Raw genomic sequence first — 22,941 nt, 5'->3', positions numbered from 1 at the left:
AGGTGGAATAAGGTAGTTTAGGGCGGATTAAAATGAATTAAGGTGGATTAAGCGGAGCTTTAATTTAAGGTGAGAACATAGACAAGTCCTCATGCTTTCGCCTTCAAATCACGTAAGGATGCTCAAGTTACCGTCAACATTTTTTCTCCCTTCTTGCTTGTTTCTTTCTTTTCTTCTTCTTTTGCAAAGTGTATTGCGTAACCATTCACCTACCAAACCCACCAGGTGTGCTCGTTCCAGCTGTGTGTACCGGTGTCGCTAAGGACGAGCTGTACTTGTCCAGCCCACCAGTTTCCTCGGCTTTGCGCTAGCCGGAGACGAGTGTAACGCTTGTCAACACAGTTCGCGTCGTGCATTTTATTCTTAGCTATAGCCAGGCCCTAGCCAAACCCTATCCAGAGCCAAGCCATAGGCTGCGTAGAGTCTGGAAAGAAACGAGTCCGAGATGTTGACATAAACAAATCATTGTGTGGGACGATCCTGGTGATAGTGCAGAAGGAGCTCCAAGCTCAATGACACATATACCCCTCTGGGCTCGGGGGAACTGTAATGCGCCCTTGAACTGCCCTTATCACACGTGGGACCCAAAGAGCTCCCAGGCACAAGGGTTATAAGGACAGATATGTTTCTGAAGAAATGTTTTGTACAACTTTTTCAAAAAGGACTGTTAAAGAATTTTCGCTGCCAACCGCGCAAACACTGCTCACGCGTTCGTCGTCGCCGTCTTCTGGCTCTGTCGTGCAGAAAAACTATCCTCCTCAACAATGCCTCAAGTGTCGTGTTTACCGTGGGCACGGCCTGCCGTGCGACACCGTGACTGAACTCCTGCACCCCTCGGGCTGCCCTTCACGACACAGGACACTACTACGTGCGCTCCTGACATTCGCCGAGGCTGTCGGCCTCGCCGACCGCCTTTAGCTCCATCACATTTCCGCGGCGTGCTGCTGTTTCTGGTGCTCTTTCTCTCCCCTTACTTTCATTCCCTACCCCCTGTGCAGCGCGGTTGAGGTGTCCTCTGCTGAGAGACAGTTACTGCGCTGCACTTTACCCCAACCTTTCCTTCCCATCTTCAAGAATATCCTTCTCTCTCTCTCTCTCTCTCTCTCGTCTTCCACAGGTGGCTCCGTCGCCACTCATCATTCCAGCATAGAATTTCACTTTTCTGTCTTCGCAATGGACAGGCCGCGTTTACGGGGGTATGAGCCATAGCTTAAGGGGGCATGAACCATTCATTATCTTACGTGACGGACAGATTTATTAAAAGAGGTGATACGCGAATGTGTGTGCGTACCTATATCGCCACGATGTCCACAGATTAGGACAGTAATATGTTCGTGCCTTTTCTTTCAATGTTCTGCATCACGTCTGCGTCGTGCGCTTAACAGCCTCACTAGTCTTCCATGTTCACACAGCGGAAGGACTCTCATCCGTTCAAATAAGCATACTCGAACCTTACACGTGAGCTGAGGGAAAGTGTCTTTTTCAGAGCCGATGTGTTTTAATAAAAGTTCGGGTGAACATACGAGAAACCGCACGCGTGATTTACTTTCAAATACGCATATAATGTGCTTTAACCTTATCGAATAAAGAATTTGAAAAATATTGTACACTTTACGCAAAACTTTGCCAGTTAAAGAGGTAAGGTGGTTTTGTGTGCCTCTGCCTTTCACGATATACACGAGTTGTTCGCATCGAGGCATCTTCAAAAAAATTTTCACATCCCTTGGGGCTTACTTGTCTTCAAACAGCATACGTCATCTTTCTTGGGCGCATTTCCATCTTCCTTTTAACACTCCGATTTCACCGATGTGCTATCATGAAGGGCTGACTAATGTTAATAACCTGAACATACCGAAAACGCAGCGTTAAAAAATGGAAACGCACGGCATTGGCGATGAGTATTATTTGGAGACATGAGAAGGCTTCAGAGATCTTTTTTTGTTTTTTGTTTTCTTCCTTGGAGCGTACCGGCTATTTTCGCGCTGCAGGCTCATGACGGGGAAGAGCCGCGCCTGTGACGTCACCTTTGCCGGCCGGAAGAGTGGCTTTGTCTTGGACGGTGCGCGGGCTTTCCTGGGAATTTTGGGCCGCCTTGGAGGCACGCATCTACGCCATATTTTGCCAACACGATCGTCAGCGCATGATCCGCGCACCATCCGATCCACCGAGGAAGGAAAGAACCGGGAGAGAACACATTACACGTAGCAAAACTTGAAGCCAACAAACGTCGCCCCAACAAGTGAAAATGTCTCGGTTATAAGTTTTACACGCTCTTCCGAAAAGACCACACGGGTGCACGGCAGCAACGTGCGGCGGCCGCAGGTCGCAACGTTGACGATAAATGTGTACACGTTGGAACAAACGACCGAAGTCGCACAAGCGTACCTGAAGAAAATGTGCACAGAGCAGTTGGCGAAGCACCCGAACGTATGCGCGTATAGACCTCCCACGGCAACCAGGCACACTGGCCTTACTCCGCCGAGTGAAGGGTCACATGTTGAGCCTATGTTTTTTTTTTTTTTCAAGAGGTAGAATGGTGGAGGGCATGGCTCCACCGGTTGTTAATTGGCTTGCGAAGGTTGGCTGCAAGACGTATAGTGCTTCCTCCGAGTCCTTACCGTAATTCCTCTGTGATCCAATGGAATAGAACAGGTTTGACGAACGTATGCCAAAGCTATCCGATTCTTCGGACGACGCGACGGAAAGATATAGAGCGTTCTGCCTGTATAAAAACAGCTCGAAACGTGTTCACCCGACAGAAAACTTGCCGGATGCGTTGTTGAAACATCGTACGACGCATCACAGAGTTCTCACACACATGTGTCTCTCGTATATAGGGGGGGGGGGGGGGGGGTGGAGGAAGCACGAGCGTTACGGCAAACGTAAGGCACGTAAGGAAGGTTGGCGAGCGTTGTGATTTTAATCGACGGTTCGTTTCACGTTCTCGATGCCCACGACAGGATTCTCGAGATCGGACTGCGGGGACGGGAATGGCTGGACGAAGGATAGGCGGCCCCGTAGTCCTCCCGTATGAGCATGGCCGCCCTGTCGGCGATCATGTGCACCGGGACGTTGAGGTTTGCCGTCACGATGGCGGGCATCACGGAAGCGTCCACCACGCGCAGGGACTCCACTCCGCCGCGTACCCTGCACCGAGAGCAGCGCAGAAATGAGCGACAGTCATACCAGTGGCGTGCCGTGAGGAGCAGTTGGCATATATCAGTGGCCATATAATGGGACGATAAAGAGAAAAAAATATCCACAGGAACAGGGAGGCCTGTAGTCAAGAGGTGCTCGAACGAGGAATCCTTTACGATGGGGGCCGGCGTTTCGTCAAGTCGCCTTGTCGAAACGTTATTGGCTCCAATGTTACGGCATCTCCCTGTTCCACCACTGTTGATCAAAGGCGGAGTAGGTGGGATACGGATTACCGTTTGACTCGCGGGATTTAATGTCCCAAAGCAACTACGGGAGCACGGCCGACGCCGCGCACATAGTGGAGGGCTCCGAGCTAATTTTAGGTCCCTTAATGTGCGTCTAAACACAAGTACGCGAGCATTTTTTCTTTATTTCGCCCTCCATCGAAATACCGTTGATGCGGTCGGGACTCGAGCCCGCAGCCTTGCATTCAACAGCAGTAGAACGCCATGGCCAGTGAGTTATCGCGGTGGGTGATACAGACACACCGCACCATGATAACAGGGGGTTGATGTACGGAGTATAGGTGGGATAATGCTCCATGAGAGGAGGACAAGAAGAGGAAGCAGGTGGGATACGGTTTCGCCCACCATATCGTGTGTGTTTGCTCAGGAACAATCAGTTCTACAAGGCATCCTTTATGAAGCGAGCCTGCACATGCCGTTTTATCATTTGAGCACACTACGCGGCAGTGCGTGAGTAACTGAAAAACAAAGTGGTTATTAAGCGTTGAATGGGAGAGAAATGCGTCAGCATCACCTAGAGCCTCTTTGAAGTCCCGGTTCCTTGATTCAACGTGGGACGATACCCTCCGCGACGGACCTCCCGAGGTCCTCCGAGCTGTGATACAACGGGCTGGAAACATCGCCGGAATCATCTTAGGGACCCTGGACTGAGGCTTCCTCCCACACTGCTCTCGCCATTCAAATATTATTAATAAAGATGTTTTACTCTCTCTCTTGATTCAAATCGCGTTCACCACACTGAAAAGTGTTGTTCAGGTGCTCACTAGACGCACGTCCTGCCTCTTCAAGGAGCGAAGTGCAGCTTACGGTGGGCCAGAGCAGACCACCGTCAGTTGTACTATTTATATATATATATATATATATATATATATATATATATATATATATATATATATATATATATATATATATATATACACCAATCAGCTCAGTGGCTATGGTGTTGGGCTGCTGAGCACGAGGTCGCGGGATCGAAACCCCGCCACGGCGGCCGCATTTCGATGGGGGCAAAATGCGAAAGCACCCGTGTACTTAGGTTTGCACCTTAATCAAAATTTCCGAAGTCCTCCACTACCCCATGCCTCATAATCAGAAAGTGGTTTTGGCACGTAAAACCCCATAATTTTTTATGTCAATCAAAGAAACGAAGGAAAACATATAGGGGAAATTACTTGTGCTTACTAATTGAAATAAACAACTGATAAATTACTGAAAATGAAAATGGATGAAAAAACAACTGGCCGCAGGTGGGGAACGATCCCACATGTTCGCATTAGGCCTGCGATGCTCTTAGCATTGGAGCTACCGCGGCACCATTTTGACGTCCAGTTTCTGTGCTATTTATGTTTTACTACTAGAAACGACAAAAAGATGGGCTCGATTTTTGTTAATCACGACCATATATAAAGCCAGCAGGCAATCAGTATACATACATACATACATACATACATACATACATACATACATACATACATACATACATACATACATACATACATACATACATACATACATACACACACACATACATACATACATACATACATACATACACACATACATACATACATACATACATACATACATACATACATACATACATACATACATACATACATACATACGCGCTCTTCTAAGCTTTCCCATGCCCTCTCTATCTCTAACACGTGACCACCTTCCCCAGTTCACAAACACACAGACACACACATTTCTTTCCACTTTTACACGCCTGGTGTTGAAGCAGTAATAGTCAGAGACGTGGCTCCCGTAAAGAGGCCGACGGTCGCGCGCCTCCACTACCCGTCATACCTTAACTGTCTTGTTTAAGGTGATCACACATTACGCAGCAATTGATGCTGGCCATTAGGAGTAGGCACTTCCTGGCTCTGCTCAAGGACCGAACGAACCCAACACTACTCGGCCTCTGTATTGGGACTAAGGCCGACGTCCTGTCATTGCTGACGGCCCAGAAGACTGAAGATGCTCATGTGTTTTCGGCCTGTTCAACAATTATCCTTCTAAATGTCCTATAAAGTGTGAAAATGCGTATATTTGCAAGTCCAGGTGTATATTCGTCAGAGGAAACATTCTAAGTATCTATTGGCCAATCAATCAATTAATTAACGAATACCGAAACGCCTAAGCTCTTTAAGGGGCGGCACAGGAAGGTACGCACCCGAACGTTCCGCGAGCGTGGCGCGCACGCGTACCTGAGCCTGCTGTCGACGACGGCCCGGTGGTCCTCCCCCATGGGGCACGTGCAGCACGGGTGCCACACGGTGGAGGTGTGGTGTCGCGCCAGGCACTCCAGGTACGGCTCGCTCCACATCTCGCCGGCCTCCTCGCACCCCGGGAAAGGGACGTTCCACAGCTTGGTGCCCAGCTTCGCGAACGCCTCGGTCCGCAGGATCTCCACCGCCATGCGGGCGCCTGCGCGTCGCAAGTCGCCACCGTGCCGTCGAACACGCTTTGATCGTTTTGGCAAGGTTTGAATCCGCCCACCGTTTCTCCCTCGGACGAGAAGCTTGCCGTTGGCGACGGGCGGTTCTACGGCGCTGCAAGACAAGCCGGCCCGAGCGTCTGCTTTCGGGAAATTTGAGCAATGCGGGAAATCTGTGCGTGTGTCGTTCAGGTAGCGTTCGTTCAGAAACGCAGTGCGAGGTGGGTGAACGAGGTGGTGACTCGCACATCGAGACGGAAGAGGCGACAAGCGCGTAATACCGGTGAGCCGCGTAGCGCACGATGCCAAGTCAATGAGCAGTGCTGGTCTCTTTAGTGTAAATCCGACGTGAATGGGTGAAGAGAAACATTTCGTCTGTTTTGGTAAATAACGCATATAGGCTACCAAAAATTATCTCTCCTAGAGTGAATGCGAACTTGAGAAACAAGTAAAAGCACGATCGAAACGCGAAATACGGACTGACATCGAGTTTAGAGTTCCCACACACTCTCACGGCAACAGCAACTGCAATGGCGCCTTTCCGGGACCATTTGAACACGTATTAACTATAATCGGTTACCTCGCGGCGAAGCTCCATCTGATTAGTTTTTTCTCGACAAAAACGACCCGTATACACCACACACAGGCTAAGAAATTAAGCCGCGCTGACGTCACGTCACAGACGTTGTGGTTATGGTTCTAGGTTCAAACACGGAAATTTGTGCCGTCATTTTCTCCTCCACGTATCCAACATTTTTTCATAAGTAAACACTTACACTGTAAAGGCTTGCTACACGGACAATTTAGAGTGATTTTCTGCCACCCTATAGTTCTTCTTTAGCGTGCCAGATATGAATTCGCGCTCAGTAAAGCTATAGTTCAGGGTCACGTGCCTTCCGCTGCCACCTTGATGTCTTCAGGGTGACTGAAGTACCGGGGGTCGATAATGGGCGCGTCATCCGGGTCGGTACTGCGCAGCCGGATGTATCCGCGAGACTTCAGCCGGTTCAGGATGGGCGCCAGCTGGAAACCGTACTGGTGCCGCTTGGAGCTGTAGTACTTCTCGTACGCCTGCGAGAAACGAACGGAGCCGCTGCAGGGCATCTGTCAGAAGTTCAAAGAGCGCTCACGCTGTGTCCCCAAAGCAGAGTGCGAGGCTCTCGCATTCTTGCAGGACTTGCAAAAATGCAAGGTGTCACACTGAATTTTCGTGCTCAAAGGATGTGGAAGCGTTTGTACTGAGTGGGTGTAGATGAAGAAACATTCCGGACAAATAGTGTTTGCTTGCACAACATATTACAGGCTCACTTCCAAGTTGTGAATGGCCGACATTGATATCCTTCAGGGGAGTCATTGAGATTATCACGACTGTCATCATTCCGTAACAAAATATAAACAGAATGAACTGAGAGGGAAGTGAGCAGAGAGCAGGCTGACAAATGCCACCGAGAGAGGCACAACGCCAGCTTTGCCTTGAGGAAGGAGGGAACAGAGATGGAGGTGGTGGTATGTAAATGGTCAGTTCTGTACCTATAGCCGTCAAGGTATTATTAGTACGCCTTGGTACCTCTTTTGTGAGCCCGGTGTCGGTCATAAAGCGTTCTCCTTCTTGGCTGGCCGGCGACACCGAGAGCAGCACTATTTCGACGTCCGGAAAGTCCAGGCTGGCGTTGACGTAGGAGGTGCTGACGAAGGCCACCGTCTCGATGGCGGCCGGTACGGCGAATGGCCCTGGGGTCACCATTGTCAAAAGCATCATTTTCAAAAGCAGAGCTAATATCGTTACTATATGCACAAGACAGTGGCGCCGTGGTCTGCGCAGAGCAGGAATGATGGAAAGTATGTGAAACCCTAAGGACATGACTTATAACGCTTAAGGTATTGCTTTCAGTACCCTCACGTGGTTTCCTCTAGTCTGTTCTTAATACAGTGTTTCTGCAAAGCAGTTGTTAACCCCTCGAAATTGTTTGATTTCTTTCTGGAATTACAGATGCAGTAAACGAAACGAAAGGCAACTGCTGGATTTGTATATGGCAAAATTTCTCATATTAAAGGTGATAATCACCATGGGCTGTGAATATCGAACTTTGGTAAAGTACGTTAAGAAGCTCAAATACTGGTGACAAGGACTGACTCAAAGAATGGTACCATTGACACTTTGACGCCCAAATTTTACTTCCATTTTGCGCGAACATAGAAGAATATTGGAATTAGTGGTACAAGGAGGTGACTAAAACTTCCAGCAGAATATGGTCTCCCAAATCGCATAGGCGGCGTTGTCGTATCCCATTTCCTCCAGCAGAACCGGCAAGCGATATTTCTCGCTTGCCTTCTTCAAATCGGAGCTGGGAGTCTACGTCACGGTTACGTAAAGAACCCCGCTGCTCCTAATTTTTCTCCCTCTTCTATTTTTTAATGTGATTAGCATTCTGTTCGGGTTAACTAGCTTGCACTACGTTTGTCTGTCTCTCCGTGTCTAACTTATTTCACCCCAACTTAATTCACTGGGCACTCAATGGCCTAATGGGTCGGAACCGGATTAGAAAGAAAGGGTCGGGCGTGTCTTGATTCTATTGGCATTATTTGGCAATTTCACCCAGTTAAAAAAACTGTAGTGTTTCACGTGCTAGAACCACGATCGGATAATGAGAAGGTCGCCGTGGGGGCCTCCGGATTCATTTTGACCACCAGGTTTTTTAAGCACATCTAATGCATGAAACACGGGCATTTTTGCAATTCACCTAAGTCGACATGCAGCATTCGTGGCTACGATTTTATCCCGCACTTAGCAGCGCAACGCCGCAGCCACTACGCCAACCATGTTGGCAATATGCAGGCTTGTATGTATCTAACAGCTTTCACGGCAAATTGGGTCACTAGATATGTGCCAGTAGGCATATGCCACTCTTCAACAACAAAAATATTTAAAACGCATCAGGTGTTGGGAGGGATCGAGCCCGCATAATATATATTCCGACAATCTTGTCTGAAATCTGAAAATACATCGAGACACGCACAACACCCGGACTTCGCGGCGGCGCCACCAGATGGAGCATGTCTAGAGGGAAGCACGAGAGAGGAACCCCACGGCGAAACGCGTTCCGCCTCATAAGTAACGCATTTCGCTGATGGCAGTATGATTTGTAGTGCTACTATGCCAATTGCATTAACATCGACAGCCAACCTGACATGGTTGCTCCCGTATTTTTTGTCTTTTGTTTAGCGGCATAGTGGATTTGTGGTGCCAGTTTAGACAACGTTCTTTTTTCCACTGAAAGCCTGTGGTTGTTATAGCGTTTCTGCTGGCTATTTCTGTGCTGCACAGCGTCAATATCTGACGTTGCCGGTGGGACCTGACGCTGTAGGCGAGACTTGCGACGTCTTTCTTTTTTTTGTTGGTGGTAATGGGACTGACCAACTATCCCCGCAACAAAGAGCGGTATGTTCAATCGTGGGCACACAGTGGCAAACAACCATGTGTGGTGGGAATTCTATGTGTGTCCATCTAGTGGACGGTCCATTTCGACCGCCGCTGGTTGGCTCCAGCCCAGCCAACCAGCACTTCAACAGCAGCCGAAATGGACATGTCCACTGGGTGGGCAGCTACAGAATACTCGTCCATATGTATCCCATAATGCTTGGCACAGCTTTATAGGATGCTCAAAAACTACAAAGCTCTTAAAATATCGACTCGTCATCCCGGCCCTGCGAAAGCTGACGTCCAGCGAAGATATTAAAAACCACCACAACCACTGCTGAAGGGGGTATGCAATGCTCTATGTTTTTTTCACTTGGGTTGCCACTCGACATAACGTCATAATGGAGCTAAAATTTTCTAAGGATGCAGACCCGTTTCGTATAGATACTGCAACAGTTGCTTATAAAATATGTTGTCCATAACGCATCTTTAATTGTCTTCAAATTGATCACTGCTCAATTTCACACCTTTAAGATCACTTTCGCGAATTTTCTTTGTCCCAGGGCACGTCTCAAGTAGATAGTGGGTATCCGCCAAAGACGCAGGAGCAGAACACTTCGAACATTGGACAATGTCTTCGTATGGTTGACCCCATGCACAAGTGATGGCTGGTGTGAGGGCCGCCCCGACCCAAAGTCTCTGTAGAGAGACTTACTCCAACCGAGAAAAATTGTGTGGAAGGGATCAGACACGCGGGGGGATAAGAAATAAAGCAATGCTTTATTGCTTTAGAGTAATGGGAGTAATGGTAATTTCGGCAGCACGCCGCCGCTGGTCGTGTTGTCGTTTCTCTTCCCTTTGCGCTACCTCGTATTCACGCTGCTCCCCAGGAGTCCTAAGTCTATCCATGTCGGTGTTGCGACAACAATGAAATAGTTGCTAGACTGTTTCTTTTATATGTGAAAGGCTAGTGACGTCACTCCCCACATCGCAAGCTGCCGTCGCCGCGGAAGCTTGCGCAACAGCAATGTTTACCGGGAAACGTATGCGGGGAGCACTACGGGCTTCGCATTATTATCAGGAGCGCCTTACCATCAGTGAAGTGATTCGGATACTTGCTTTGTGCTTGTTCTCTACTGAAATGGATGCTATGCTGTATGTAGTATGTGTGATACCAAAGAATATATGCACTTTTCCTTTCAATCGCTGAATTCTTTTTCTTAATCGCTGAAGGAATTTTTTCCGTGAGCACGCGCCGCGAAAAATCCCGATCAATTAGACGCTACCAGTTTCGCTATAAAGTCAGGAGGGCACTTTCTCTGTAATTTTAGAGAGACTTGGAGTCACGGAAATATTTCAAAAGCCTCTTACGCGGCTCTAAATCAAACTGCTCCCGTACGATGTGGCCGTAAAATGTTTAGTCAGGGCAGCACGAAGAGCGCGCACGCACCTTCCTTGCGGAAGGCGTAGTTGATGATGATGGAGGCGCTGTTGAGCTGGAGCTCGGCGCGCTTCTTGGTGGTCGCCGCGATGCCGCCGACGAATATGTGGTCCTGCAGGTTCTCGCCCACGGGCAGGTCTGCCACCACGGGGATCTGGGTTCCGTGAATAGGCATTGGGTTTGCATGATCGAAAGGAACGCCGTGAGTCGGAAACTATAGGGCAACACCTTTATTTAGCACGGAGGAGCAGAGGGCAAACACAGACGCGCACCAGATACACCCTCGCAAGAAAACCATTTAAGCAGTATGTATAGGAAGTTTGCCGAAGTGTTCTGGGCACGCTATCTATCGGTACTATATAGCTTGCGTAAATTGAAATAATAGCCTTTTTGACGACTAATGGGGGAAGACCATGAGCCTGAACAGGTGCCCAATGGAAAAGACAATAATAAAGTACCTAATCAAAACAGCATTTAGCCAAGGTACACGTCTAGGAAAGCAGTGGGTTGTACGGAATATTTATAACAAGCCTAAACACCATCCAAAATTGTTTGTAAATGCTGGCCCGTTAGGTCCGCCACACAGCAATATAATCAATATTCTTTCGGACTAGCTAATCACCTAACATAGAATGGACCCTGCAATCGCGGTAGAAAAGTATTAATATGTGGGCAGCACGCAGAGTAAATCCACACGAAATTGAGGTGAAATCTTGAAGCGTCGACAGCTGCACATTTCTGTTCAAAAGTGAATGGCGTTATAGAAGAAGTGACCATCCGAACAATGCTCCTTCACATATCTTTTTCTCGATAATCTGGGGAAGTATGCTGCCTTCTCTGAACGATGCAGTAAAGTGTTTCGTAGAGCTATTGCTGTAACAACAATATTGTAGAGTTATCGCTGTAACAGCGATATCACAGAGTTATCGCTCCAACAATTATATCGAAGAGCTATCGCTGTACCTACAATATTGGTAGATGTATCGCAGTAACAATATAGGGCTATTGCTGCAGCAACGATATTATGGAGCTATCCCTGCAACAACGATATCGAAGAGCTATCGCTGTACCTACAATATTGTAGATCTATCGAGTAACATTGTAGGGATATTGCGGTAATAACGATATCGTAGAGCTATCGCTGTAACAGCGATATCACAGCGTTATCGCTGCCATAACGATATCGAAGAGCGATCGCTGTACCTACAATATTGTAGATACAGCGTAGGTACGGCATTGTGGGGCTGTTGCTGTAATAACGATATTGCAGAACCATCGCTGTAACAATCTTATTGCAGAGTTATCACTGCAACAACACTACTGTAGAGTTTGCGCTGCAACAGTGGTCTTGTAGAGTTGCCGCTGTAACAACGACAATCAATAGCTATCGCTGTAATAATATTGGAGGTATCACTGTGGCAATTACGTTACAGAGCTATAGCTATAGCAATGATATTCAGAGCTATCGCTGTATAATGGCATTGTAGAGCTATCCTGTAAAACAAGGTTGAGTGTAAGACGGCGACAAATACCCCAAACTCCTCGAGCTGCTTGCGGGGTCCGATGCCGGAGAGCAGTAGCAAGTGCGGAGTGCCGATGGCGCCCGCGGATATGATCACCTCCCGCCGGGCGCGCACCTGCCTCTTGTCCGCGCCGTGCTCGAACTGCACGCCTATGGCACGGTGGCTCTCGAACAGCACCTGCACACGGATAGTTTGTACAGTGAACGCACTAAATCACGCAGTTGTATTCCACTACAAATTCACTGCTGGTGACATAGGCAGAGATGCTTAGCATGCACACCTTTCTGCTAATTGCTGCGCGCACAAATTTTTGTTACCCCCCTTTGTGCACCTCTGCTAACCCCCAATTAAATCTAAAAACCACGGTATCTTAAGCTATCTTGAAAATTTCGTCGCTACCTCGCTACATCTTTCGCCGCCGAGTTTTTTCGTGCAAGTGCCAGGCAACTGCAACACACTGTGAAAAGGAAATAGAGAATCATCGGAGGGCGTAAGACAGCAATTGTTGGCGTAAAGAACAGCATACAAAAGGCGACAACGACCACCAACAATGACGCTTGCAAGAGCACCCAGCTGCCCCTCGCTCCCCCCTCCTCTTTTTTATATTCTTGCTATGGCGTAATCAACGAGAACAGCCTTGAGCACCGTACTGCGAAGTTCTTGCCCCCTAGTGGCTCTAGCCGGTTCTGGGTCTCTCAGGGAATTCTGTTCACGCTTCCCTTGTGATGAATACGTTTCTCGGGCCTACCTGAACCTCTTGGCCGCCGAGAGATGCCGCCCACGCCGTTGTCCGACCAGAGCAGCACACACTCGAAAGGATGGTCGACTGCTTCTTACCTTTCTTTCTTTACAATGCATATATCATGATCACTATTAGATCCACCGCACGACGAAGGCGGTATCTAACACTATCACAGTACGCCTACTACAGTTTATGCCAACATATATCCGAATGCCATCACTTCTTAATCCCCGACTGCCCCTTCTGCGTGTGGCAAATCAATTCCCTTGGCACGATCTGCGTTACTCCTAATAGAGCACCGGCCGTCTTTTCTACGCATTGCACCACCTGCTCAACTCCACTTCTTCATCTTTATCTTAAATGGGAAATTGTTCACTCGCTCCAAAAAAGAAATGTGTAGCTGCATTGGTACTAGATTTCTGTAATGCCAGAAACGTCAGTCTTACCGCGTGCGGAGCCATGGTAATTCAGAAATTACGGTGACCCCCCACCTCCCCATGTCCTTTCAACTAAAAAAAATCCCGTCAAGCACATTTGCATCGGGACACAGGCACCTTTTTTCCTCCGTGTGTCTGCACTCGTTCCCGTTATCGTCCTAGCGTGCCGGAAGATTCTTCAGAGAATACTTGCTGGGGCAGCCCTTGCTTCATCGGTCACGTGGGCCTGAGGTCCAACACCTGAAGATCCTGCGAGCTGTCCAAAGTACGCTACTCCGACCTCTACAGCGGTCATTGGTCAGCTGTTTTGGCTCTGTCCAGGAACGGGAGCTATCCAAGAAAAGATACTCAGTAAGAGCTACCACGCTATACGAACGGATCAGGCAGGCTCAGGCTCATGGACAAGTTCGCTAACTCACTGCTGCAAATGCATGAGCAGGGCGTCTGTGGTTTTATGTATATGCAAATATTTGCCGCAGTGAGGCTGCCATAATAAAAAAATATATTTGTGAGGTAAAAAACAAGATTTTCCAGCCAAATAAATGCTATAATTGAAGAAATTGCTCAGCATACTAAGATAACACAGCATTGGACTTCGCTGTGCTCTTCACTGTTCCTTCGATGCTTATAACTTTAGAAGTACTTGAGAGAGCGAAATAAAGGAGGCAAGTAAAGGCACGAAACTAGGATAACCAGACGCACCTCCGGTTTGTTAGCCTGCAATGGGGGAATGGATAAAAAAGTTAAATAAGAAGCCAACAGAGAGCACTAAAGTTGCGCGCGCCCTTGAAGCGGTGCACCAAGTCTACAGAGCGTCCCAGCTAACGTTATCCAAGATCTTTAATGAAAAAGGAAGATTAAACACGATGCAAGCTACCATTTTAAGATCTATGGTGTCCTCTGAAGCTGTGGCGGAAGCTCCATGTCGTCCGCCCTGTCACTGTCCACGACATCCGCCGAAACGTGGGCTTGCTGAGACGCACCGCTTGGTGTCTGTCTTACGCACCGCAATTGCAGCACGCAATTGCGGTGCGGAGGTCACGCGTCATCACGCGATCAAATATGGCGGAGCCCACGGAGTAGCCGTGAAGAGAATCAGTATCTAAGGACAGACATAACCTCAACGCGACCAATCAGGGTCACATTGAAAAAAGTGGGGCTAAATACTCTTCCCTGACGCACGCCGCAAGACGTGTAATGTTGAGTAGTTGTGAACCCTTTTCGATTTGTACAAAAATGTGTACCAGTGAGTTTCGACGTCCCGTAACCATCGAGACATGCGAATTCCCATTCTGATTGCCTAGAGATGGTTGGGGATGTCATGGGCAACATTGTCGTACGTGCCCTTTACTCCGAGAAAGGGCAACTGATATGCGCTTCGACATCTCTCTCGTTGCCCAAATGTTGCGAGGTCAATAACACTGTCGAAAAGGAACGGCCCCGATGAAAGCCTCCCACGAAGGCAGAGTGGGCATTGTGGCGTTGGTATTATTCTACATCGGCGATGACCATTTCTTCGATCGCTTCCCCAGTGCAGCTCCCACAGTTCCCGCCATCTGAAATCTCTCGTGAACCGCTGCGGCACGTAGCAAGTGTAGCGAATTATGAGTGGACCTACCCTTTATGCAATACTTAGCAGCACCAGGGGCACAGAAAATTTGTCATACGTGCTATATCTAAAAACCATACATGAGTTGAAAGCGACCAAACACAAAAATCGGAGCTTTTTTGCATTGTGTTACTTTGGTGCATCTCCGGGTGAATTCGCGTCCTACTTGTCGTACTTATACGCGCGGTGATTCAAAATACCTATAACAATTTTTTTTTATTTTGCACATTTGTTAAGAGCAGGTTAGCACAACATAAACAAAGAATAGAGCACTAGTTATAGTTGGCGCCTTTCGACACAGAATGCATAGTACATTTAGCTTTTTCACCCGCCCTGGTTGCTCAGTGGCTATGGTGTTGGGCTGCTGAGCACGAGGTCGCGGGATCGTATCCCGGCCATGGCGCCCGCATTTCGATGGGGGCGAAATGCGAAAACACCCGTGTACTTAGATTTAGGTGCACGTTAAAGAACCCCAGGTGGTCAAAACTTGCGGAATCTTCCACTACGGCGTGCCTCATAATCAGAAAGTGGTTTTGGCACGATAAAACCCATAATTCTTTAACATTTAGCTTTAAATCATAAGGAACAACAAGCGCAAACACATCCAGCGCGTGTTGTGATAACAGTTATTGTTGGTCATAACTTATCGCTGGGTAGCACAAGACAATCAAAGCGCCAATATGTACTTGTACCCTTACGTGAGCCGCCGAGGTTGCTTTGTGGCTATGGTGTCGGGCTGCTAAGCATGGGAGGCCGTGGGATTGAATCCCGGCCACGGCGACCGTATTTTGATGAGGGCGAAAACACTCGAGTACTTAGATTTAGGTGCTCGCTAAGGAACCTCAGGAGGTCCAAATATGGCGTACCTCATAATCAGGTCGTGGTTTTTGTCACGTAAAACACCATAATTGAATATTTAGTCTTACCTGTTCGCAATCACATATATTGCTTGTATGGCACGGATATAAAACGTTTAGCACTCGACTAAAATAGCCGATTGCGTTTGGTCCGATCATGTCCACACAAATTTCCGTGTCATCTTATTTAAGCTTTCCTTGCGAAGGAACCGGATGCGTTCCTGCCTGAAGGTGGACGCCAAGTGCCTATTACAATTTTCGCTCCACCTTGACTAAGTTTCGCACAATCGGTGAACCTGGCAGGCAGCCATCTTTCTTACCTTGGTGGCGTGAGACAACAGAGATATGTGCAGGTTTCTCCGGTGTGCTATCACCGGTTTGATGAAGTTCTTGCACGCGCTATGGCGGGTCCCACCCAGCACATTCGTCTGTAATCGAGAAAACCCTGCGAACAAGAAAAGGGTATCGGTGAGCCCCTGAATCATTCGCTCAATAAGATATCCCACAGTAACAACCTCCGAACGAATAGCGAAACGCTTGAGGCGTACCTGACGACATGGTGCTGCACTGACAGAGAGTACAGCATTTGATGTGAAACAACAAATATTCTAATAGTTAGAGATAGCTGCTTAGCCTATAACATGGACAGGTAGGCCGAGGCAGTCAGAAGTGTTGCGCAAACGTTCACTGGAATATGTTTGCTACCCCTCCGAGGTGGGAACAATTAAATGTTAAGCATTTGGGCAGACAAAATAAAAGCATCCCTACTAAATGAGCCCATTTGGCCCATCACCATGCGCCTGACAGTTCTTTGTCGTAAGACGATGGCAACAATACTGTACGTTGATCGTAGTCTCCTTTCACTCCAGTTCCAAGAATATGGTCGGTTGTCCGATATTTCAGTAATCTAGTGACCCAGAGCCATCCTTTCCGAGCGCTTGCCGTAGCTCGAAACACTCCAGAAACATCTGTTGCTGACGAATTCGGTCAACATATAAGCATACCAGGAATTCCGTTTACTTGCCTGCAATTTTCAAGTTCCATGGAGTTATCAAAACCGAAGGTTTGTGCATGCTTTACGTCACAGCACCCTCAACTTGACTGTGAGCTTAGCTTAGATGAATTGAAGTGTGCTCTTACGTTATGCCGTACAAAGACAATCGCAGACCCAGACGGCATTACGTAAATGATATTCAAGAGCCTTGGTCCAGCAGGTAGAATGGCTCTTCTGGACATATTTAATACCTGGATAAGAGACACTCTTCCAGATTCACGGCAATTAGCTCGTGTAATTCCAGTAACGAAACCAGGAAAGACTCCACTTTGTCCTGACCCCTTCCTACCCGTCCGTTTCAGAAACTGTTTTTCTAAACTAATGGAGGAGATGGTAGACAGTCGACTGCAGTGGGGGTGTGAACGCACAAATGTGCTTTCGAGCTACATGACATCTTTTCAATAAAAGCGGTGTACAATGGATGTGGTGTTAGACATGGTCACACGCGTTGAAGATGAACGTATGTGTGAAAATGGGACAATCGCACTATTCTTAGACATTCACAGAGCATTCGACACTGTAAATCACATACACGTTCTTGATGTTATGTTATAGCTTGGCCTACATGGCCTACATGGCCGAACACTGCGGTTGAGATCAAAGTTCTTAAACGAAATAAAAATAATTATGGATACAATTGAAGGAGAGAGTAATTTTTTTATTGTCTCACGGATTCTCTCCGTGTAGGGAAGAGGTAAAGGTAAAGGTGTGCAGAGGTAAAGGCAAAAAGCCTGACAGAGCCTCTGCGGCCCTACAGTTCATCATGATCAAGGCGCTCCTCAGGGCAGTGTTCTCAGTCCGTTATTATTAAACTGTGTCATGACAGGCTTAGCACAAGAATTACCATCTGGCCTGCAGTATTCTCTGTACGCAGATTACATCTGTATATGGGCCTCTGGCAGGCACGTACCCAGGATTTTTTTTCGGGGGGGGCCCACCACCTCCATCATCATCATCATCATCATCATGATTTAGGTCCACTGCAGGACGAAGGCCTCTCCCTGCGATCTCCAATTACCCCTGTCCTGCGCCAACCGATCCCAACTAGCGCCCGCGAATTTCCTAATTTCATCGCTCCACCTAGTGTTTTGTCGTCCTCGATTGCGTTTCCCTTCGCTTGGTACCCATTCTGTAACCCTAATGGTCCAACGGTTATCTAACCGGCGCATTACATGACCTGCCCAGCTACATTTTTTCCTCTTGATGTCAATTAGAATATTGTCTATACCCGTTCGCTCTTTGATCCAAACCACTCTCTTTCTCTCTTAACGTTATGCCTAGCAATCTTCGTTCGATCGCTCTTTGCGTGGTCCTTAACTTGCTCTCAAGTCTCTGCCCCATATGCACTGGCAAAATGCACTGGGCAATGCACTGGAAAATGCATTGGCACTGGACATATTGCACTGGCAAAATGCACTGATTGCACACTTTATTTTTCAATAATAATGGTAAGCTTCCAGCCAGGAGCTGGCAATCTCTGCCGTATGCGATCCAACCTATTTTTATTCTTCTGTGAATTTCCTTCTCATGATCAGGGTTCCCTCTGATTAATTGACCTAGGTAAACGTACTCCTTCACAGTCTCTAGTGGCCGACTGGCCATCCTGCTCTCTTGTTCCTTTGCCCGGCTATTTATCATTATCTTCATCTTCTGCATAACAATATTCAACCCCACTCTTACACTATCTCTGTTAAGGTCTCCAATCATTTGTTGTAACTCGTCTGCATTGTTGTTGAATAGAACAATGTCATCGGGAAACCGAAGGTTGCTGAGATATTTGCCGTCGATCTTTACTCCTAAGCCTTCCTAGTTTAATAGCTTGAATTCTTCTAGGCACGCAGAAAATAGCTTTGGAGAAATTGTGTCTCCCTGTCTGACCCCTTCCTTTATCGGTATCTCCCTGCTTTTCTTGTGTAGAATTAAGGTAGCTGTAGAACCTCGTAGATATTCTAACGCGAAAGACGACTCAGTAAGACGACAAACTATTTACAAATTATATTTACAACAACGGTTGCAGCGCTGACCGGTTAGATTCACAGCGCGAGCCCAGTTCGTTCTTCCTCCTCTTTCCTGGGGTGATGGCGCCTACGCGCCTCGTTCAAACAAACAAATACCTCACGCATGTAGCAATATTTTCCAAGCTTTTTACGTAAGCGTTCTGTACTCCTTGATTACGTAGTGCCTCTACGATTGCTGGTATCTACTGAATCAAATGCCTTTTCGTAATATATATAAGCCACATAGAGAGGTTTATTGTACTCTGCAGATTTCGCGATAACCTGGTTGATGACATGGATGCGATCCATTGTAAAGTATCTCTTCCTGAAGCCAGCCTGTTCCCTTGGTTGACAAAATCCAGTGTTAACCTTATTCTATTGGAGATTATTTTGGTAAATATTTTATATAATACTGGGAGCAAGCTAATGGTCCCATAATTGTTCAATTCTTTAACGTCTCCTTTTTTGTGGATTAGTATAATGTCTGCATTCGTCCAGTTTTCTGGGACCCTTGCAGTCGATAGACACTTCGTATAAAGAGCCGCCAGTTTTCCAAGCATTATGTCTCCTCCATCTTTGATTAAATCGACTGTTATTCCACCTTATCCTCCCGCTCTTCACCGTTTCATGTCTTGCAGGGCCCTTCTGACCTCATTGCTAGATATAGGAGGGTTTCCGTATCCTGTTCATTACTGTTTCTAAGTGAACTATCGTGACTCCTCTGGGTACTGTATACAGGTCAGCTTAGAATTTTTCCGCTGCTTTTACTATATCTTCGAGATTGCTGATGATATTATCCTTAGTATATTTTAGTGCATACATCATGGTTTGTCCTATGCCAGGTTTCTTTTTTACTGATTTCAGGCTGCGTTCATTTTTTACGGCTTCTTCAGTATTTTTTATGTTATAGTTTCGAATATCAGTTATTTTCGCCTTGTTGATCAGTTTTGACAGTTCCGCGAATTGCGTAACGCTGCGCGGCCGCCAGTCCCATACAACCGCGTAGAGCGCAAGACTCTGCGATTCTAGACGCACTGCGCTCACTGCGAAGGGTTAGAAAAACACCCACATAAGCACAGCAGAGAAGTGGCTACGTGAGGTGGTTCGACCGTAACTGTAGAAGCGTCATTCAAATTGTTCTCCACTTCCGGCGACGATTTCTCTACTTCTTTTTTAAATAAAAAGATGTTGATCCATAAATGTTCTCATAAACAACGGTTAACTTTTTTATTATTCGCTTTTGCTTGCAGTTTGGTTGTTGCCTTGGCTCTCTCCCTTAGTAGATCGCTAAATATCTCAACTCCTTGCGATTTTTGTTTCCAGTTGCCAATTTTCCACGAAAAGTGCTATACAGTTAGGGAAAAACAGACGAGGTAACGGGCGACAGTCATCTTGCTTATGGGTTTAATTGTTATTGCAGGGTTTTTTCAAGATGGACGCTCTTTCACATTATTTTATTTCCCACCTTATCTAACCCATATCACGTGTTTATGGTTCCGGACATCTGTCAGCGTCGCGGCGAGCCGTAACTCAAGGAAACAATGAAGCAAAGGGATACGTTAAACGCAATTGGCGTTTTCTCCGGCCGCAACTCGTTCTATGAGAGTACAGACAGACCAGCTGAGCAACAGCCGCATCCCTCTCCTGGTCCCAGGATCAGCCTGAACAAAGAAGGTTGAACTAACAAAAGCAACAGCTATGCTCGTGACGGTTGAATAGATGGTGACAACTGAACGCATCTCGAGTTAATCGCGCGGGTGCGGAATCTACGAGAAAACTGTCCTTCACATTACAAGAGATGCCGTTAACTACCGCCATCTAAAAGGAGTGAAAAAGGCAGCATAATGCTGACCGATGAACAGCTGCGAAGTCTCAACATTGATCTGGCGGCGCTTTAGGAATGTGTGAGGAGTGGTGGCGTGGGTGGGGAGGGGGGGGGGGCTATGCCATTTGATTTCGGGGGGGGCCCGGGCCCCCCCGGGCCCCCCCCTGGGTACGTGCCTGGCCTCTGGATCTCATATGCAAGACATTCAAACAACGTTGCCACACATTTCACGTTTCACAACATATCAACACATTTTAAAAAAAGAGCCATGAGTTTGTCATATTCAAAGACAGACGTACTTTCAGTAGACCACATTCGAACAATTCACAACTTAAGCTTGAAGGGAAAGCACGGAGGTTCGTGATATAGCACAACTTTTTTGGTGTTATCCTTGACCCCTAGTTGCCATGGGTATCACACATCAGCGCAAGTGAAAAGCAGACCAATATTCTAATAAACGTACTTCGCCGACTCGCAGGCACAACATGGGGGGGGGGGGTGCTTAATCTCTTCACTACTACATGTTCATAACGCACTCATAAAACAAAAAATTGCTGATTCGGTGCCTATTCTCCATGGTTTATTGCAAACTTCTGAGGAACGTTTTGTTGCCGTCATAAAAACTTTCTCACTGACTACATTCCAAGTTTCCACACTCGATCGGTTGAAGAAAACTGGTCAATATTCAAAGAAAAAGCCAACTCCTTAATTAACCGGTACATCCCGCAAAAACGTATTTATTCCAATTCTCGCGCACCCTGGTTCAACGCGCGTCTTAAACGTTTACTGAACAAAAAGAAAAGGCTTTTCCGACGAGCAAAATTAACTGGCAATCATGATCGTTGGAATGCTTACACAATAGCACTGAGCGACTACAAGAATGCTGTAACAGAGTCCAAAACAACATTTTATGAGCACACGTTGCCTTCTTTTTTGAAAGACAACCCACAGAAATTTTGGAGTGTGGTCAACGGTAAAAAATCTAGTGCCATTGAACTGTGTGATCCTAACAACGAACCTGTCGATCGGAGTGTCTGTTGTGAAGTATTGAATGACGCGTTCATATCTGTATTTTCTGATTCTGTGTTGTGCGCAAGCGCTGTTTTTTCTGATATGCAATATTTTCCAATGCTCCCCATTACCATTGACCTTGATGGCGTTGTAAAGTTGATACAGACCTCAAAAGTTTCTGCATGCAGTGGAGTAGATGGTATAAACACGAAGTTTCTTAAGGGAACTATTACTTATTCATCTATAATTCTTAGCGAAATCTTTGCTCAGTCACTTCAAACTACCATCCTTCCGAATGATTGGAAGGCAGGGATGGTGATTCCCGTACATAAGTCTGCCAGTCGGTACTCCCCACTTAATTACAGACCTATATCCCTAACCAGCGTTCCCTGCAAATTAATGGAGCACATAGTTTACTCGCACCTGGTTTCATTTCTCGAGTCAAACTTATTTTTCACCCCCTACCAACACGGATTTAGAAAACACTATTCCTGCGAAACACAGCTTTTGTCATTCACTAATGATTTATTCCAGGCGATGGATGCTAACTTTATTATTGACTGCATCTTTTAGACTTCGCCAAAGCATTCGATACTGTTTCACACGAATTACTTTTAACTAAATTAAGTAACCTCAACATTGATCCTAACGTGCTTGCTTGGATCAAGTGTTTTTTGTCTAACCGTTCCCAATTCGTTTATGCTAACGAATACTTCTCTTCCACTGGTCGAGTAACCTCCGGTGTACCGCAAGGCTCGGTTCTGGGACCATTATTATTTTTAATTTATATTAATGACCTCCCCGACCAAATTGAATCATCAATTAAGTTATTCGCCGATGACTGTGTTCTCTATCGTGTCATTTCTAACCCTGACGACTGCGATTCTCTTCAATCAGACATTGGCATAGTAACATCATGGTGTGCTAGATCCCAAATGAAGCTCAATTCTAATAAATGTAAGGCGATGCGTGTGTCCCGTGTTGTAAGAAATACCACCCTTCCTACGTACAATATTAACAACATACCTGTAGAAAATGTATCATCATATAAATATCTTGGTATCTACATTACACACAATCTTACATGGAACATTCATATAAATTACATTTACGGTAACGCTAATCGCATGCTTGGGTTTTTACG

At 46.8% G+C, this 22,941-nt stretch overlaps 1 protein-coding gene across 2 annotated transcripts in view; it reads right to left on the bottom strand.

Annotated features, from left to right (window-relative positions):
• Positions 1-2,497: 2,497 nt before the first annotated feature.
• The window catches only part of LOC135899241 (L-sorbose 1-dehydrogenase-like), a 50,576-nt gene continuing 30,132 nt past the window's right edge, over positions 2,498-22,941 (bottom strand). For both annotated transcript variants that reach the window (XM_070526906.1, XM_065428519.2), the window contains exons 6-12: positions 16,231-16,355; positions 12,275-12,442; positions 10,752-10,896; positions 7,451-7,614; positions 6,777-6,954; positions 5,654-5,873; positions 2,498-3,147 (exon numbers count right to left, since the gene is read on the bottom strand). In XM_070526906.1, the coding sequence (XP_070383007.1) occupies positions 2,937-3,147; positions 5,654-5,873; positions 6,777-6,954; positions 7,451-7,614; positions 10,752-10,896; positions 12,275-12,442; positions 16,231-16,355 (1,211 nt within the window). In that variant the 3' untranslated portion in view covers positions 2,498-2,936. The remainder of the gene's footprint in view (positions 3,148-5,653; positions 5,874-6,776; positions 6,955-7,450; positions 7,615-10,751; positions 10,897-12,274; positions 12,443-16,230; positions 16,356-22,941) is intronic.

This window comes from Dermacentor albipictus, chromosome 10, assembly GCF_038994185.2.
Source record: "Dermacentor albipictus isolate Rhodes 1998 colony chromosome 10, USDA_Dalb.pri_finalv2, whole genome shotgun sequence".
Classification (NCBI taxonomy): domain Eukaryota; kingdom Metazoa; phylum Arthropoda; class Arachnida; order Ixodida; family Ixodidae; genus Dermacentor; species Dermacentor albipictus.
The sequence above is the reverse complement of the archived record's forward strand: the minus strand, read 5'-3'. Positions and strand labels throughout refer to the sequence as shown.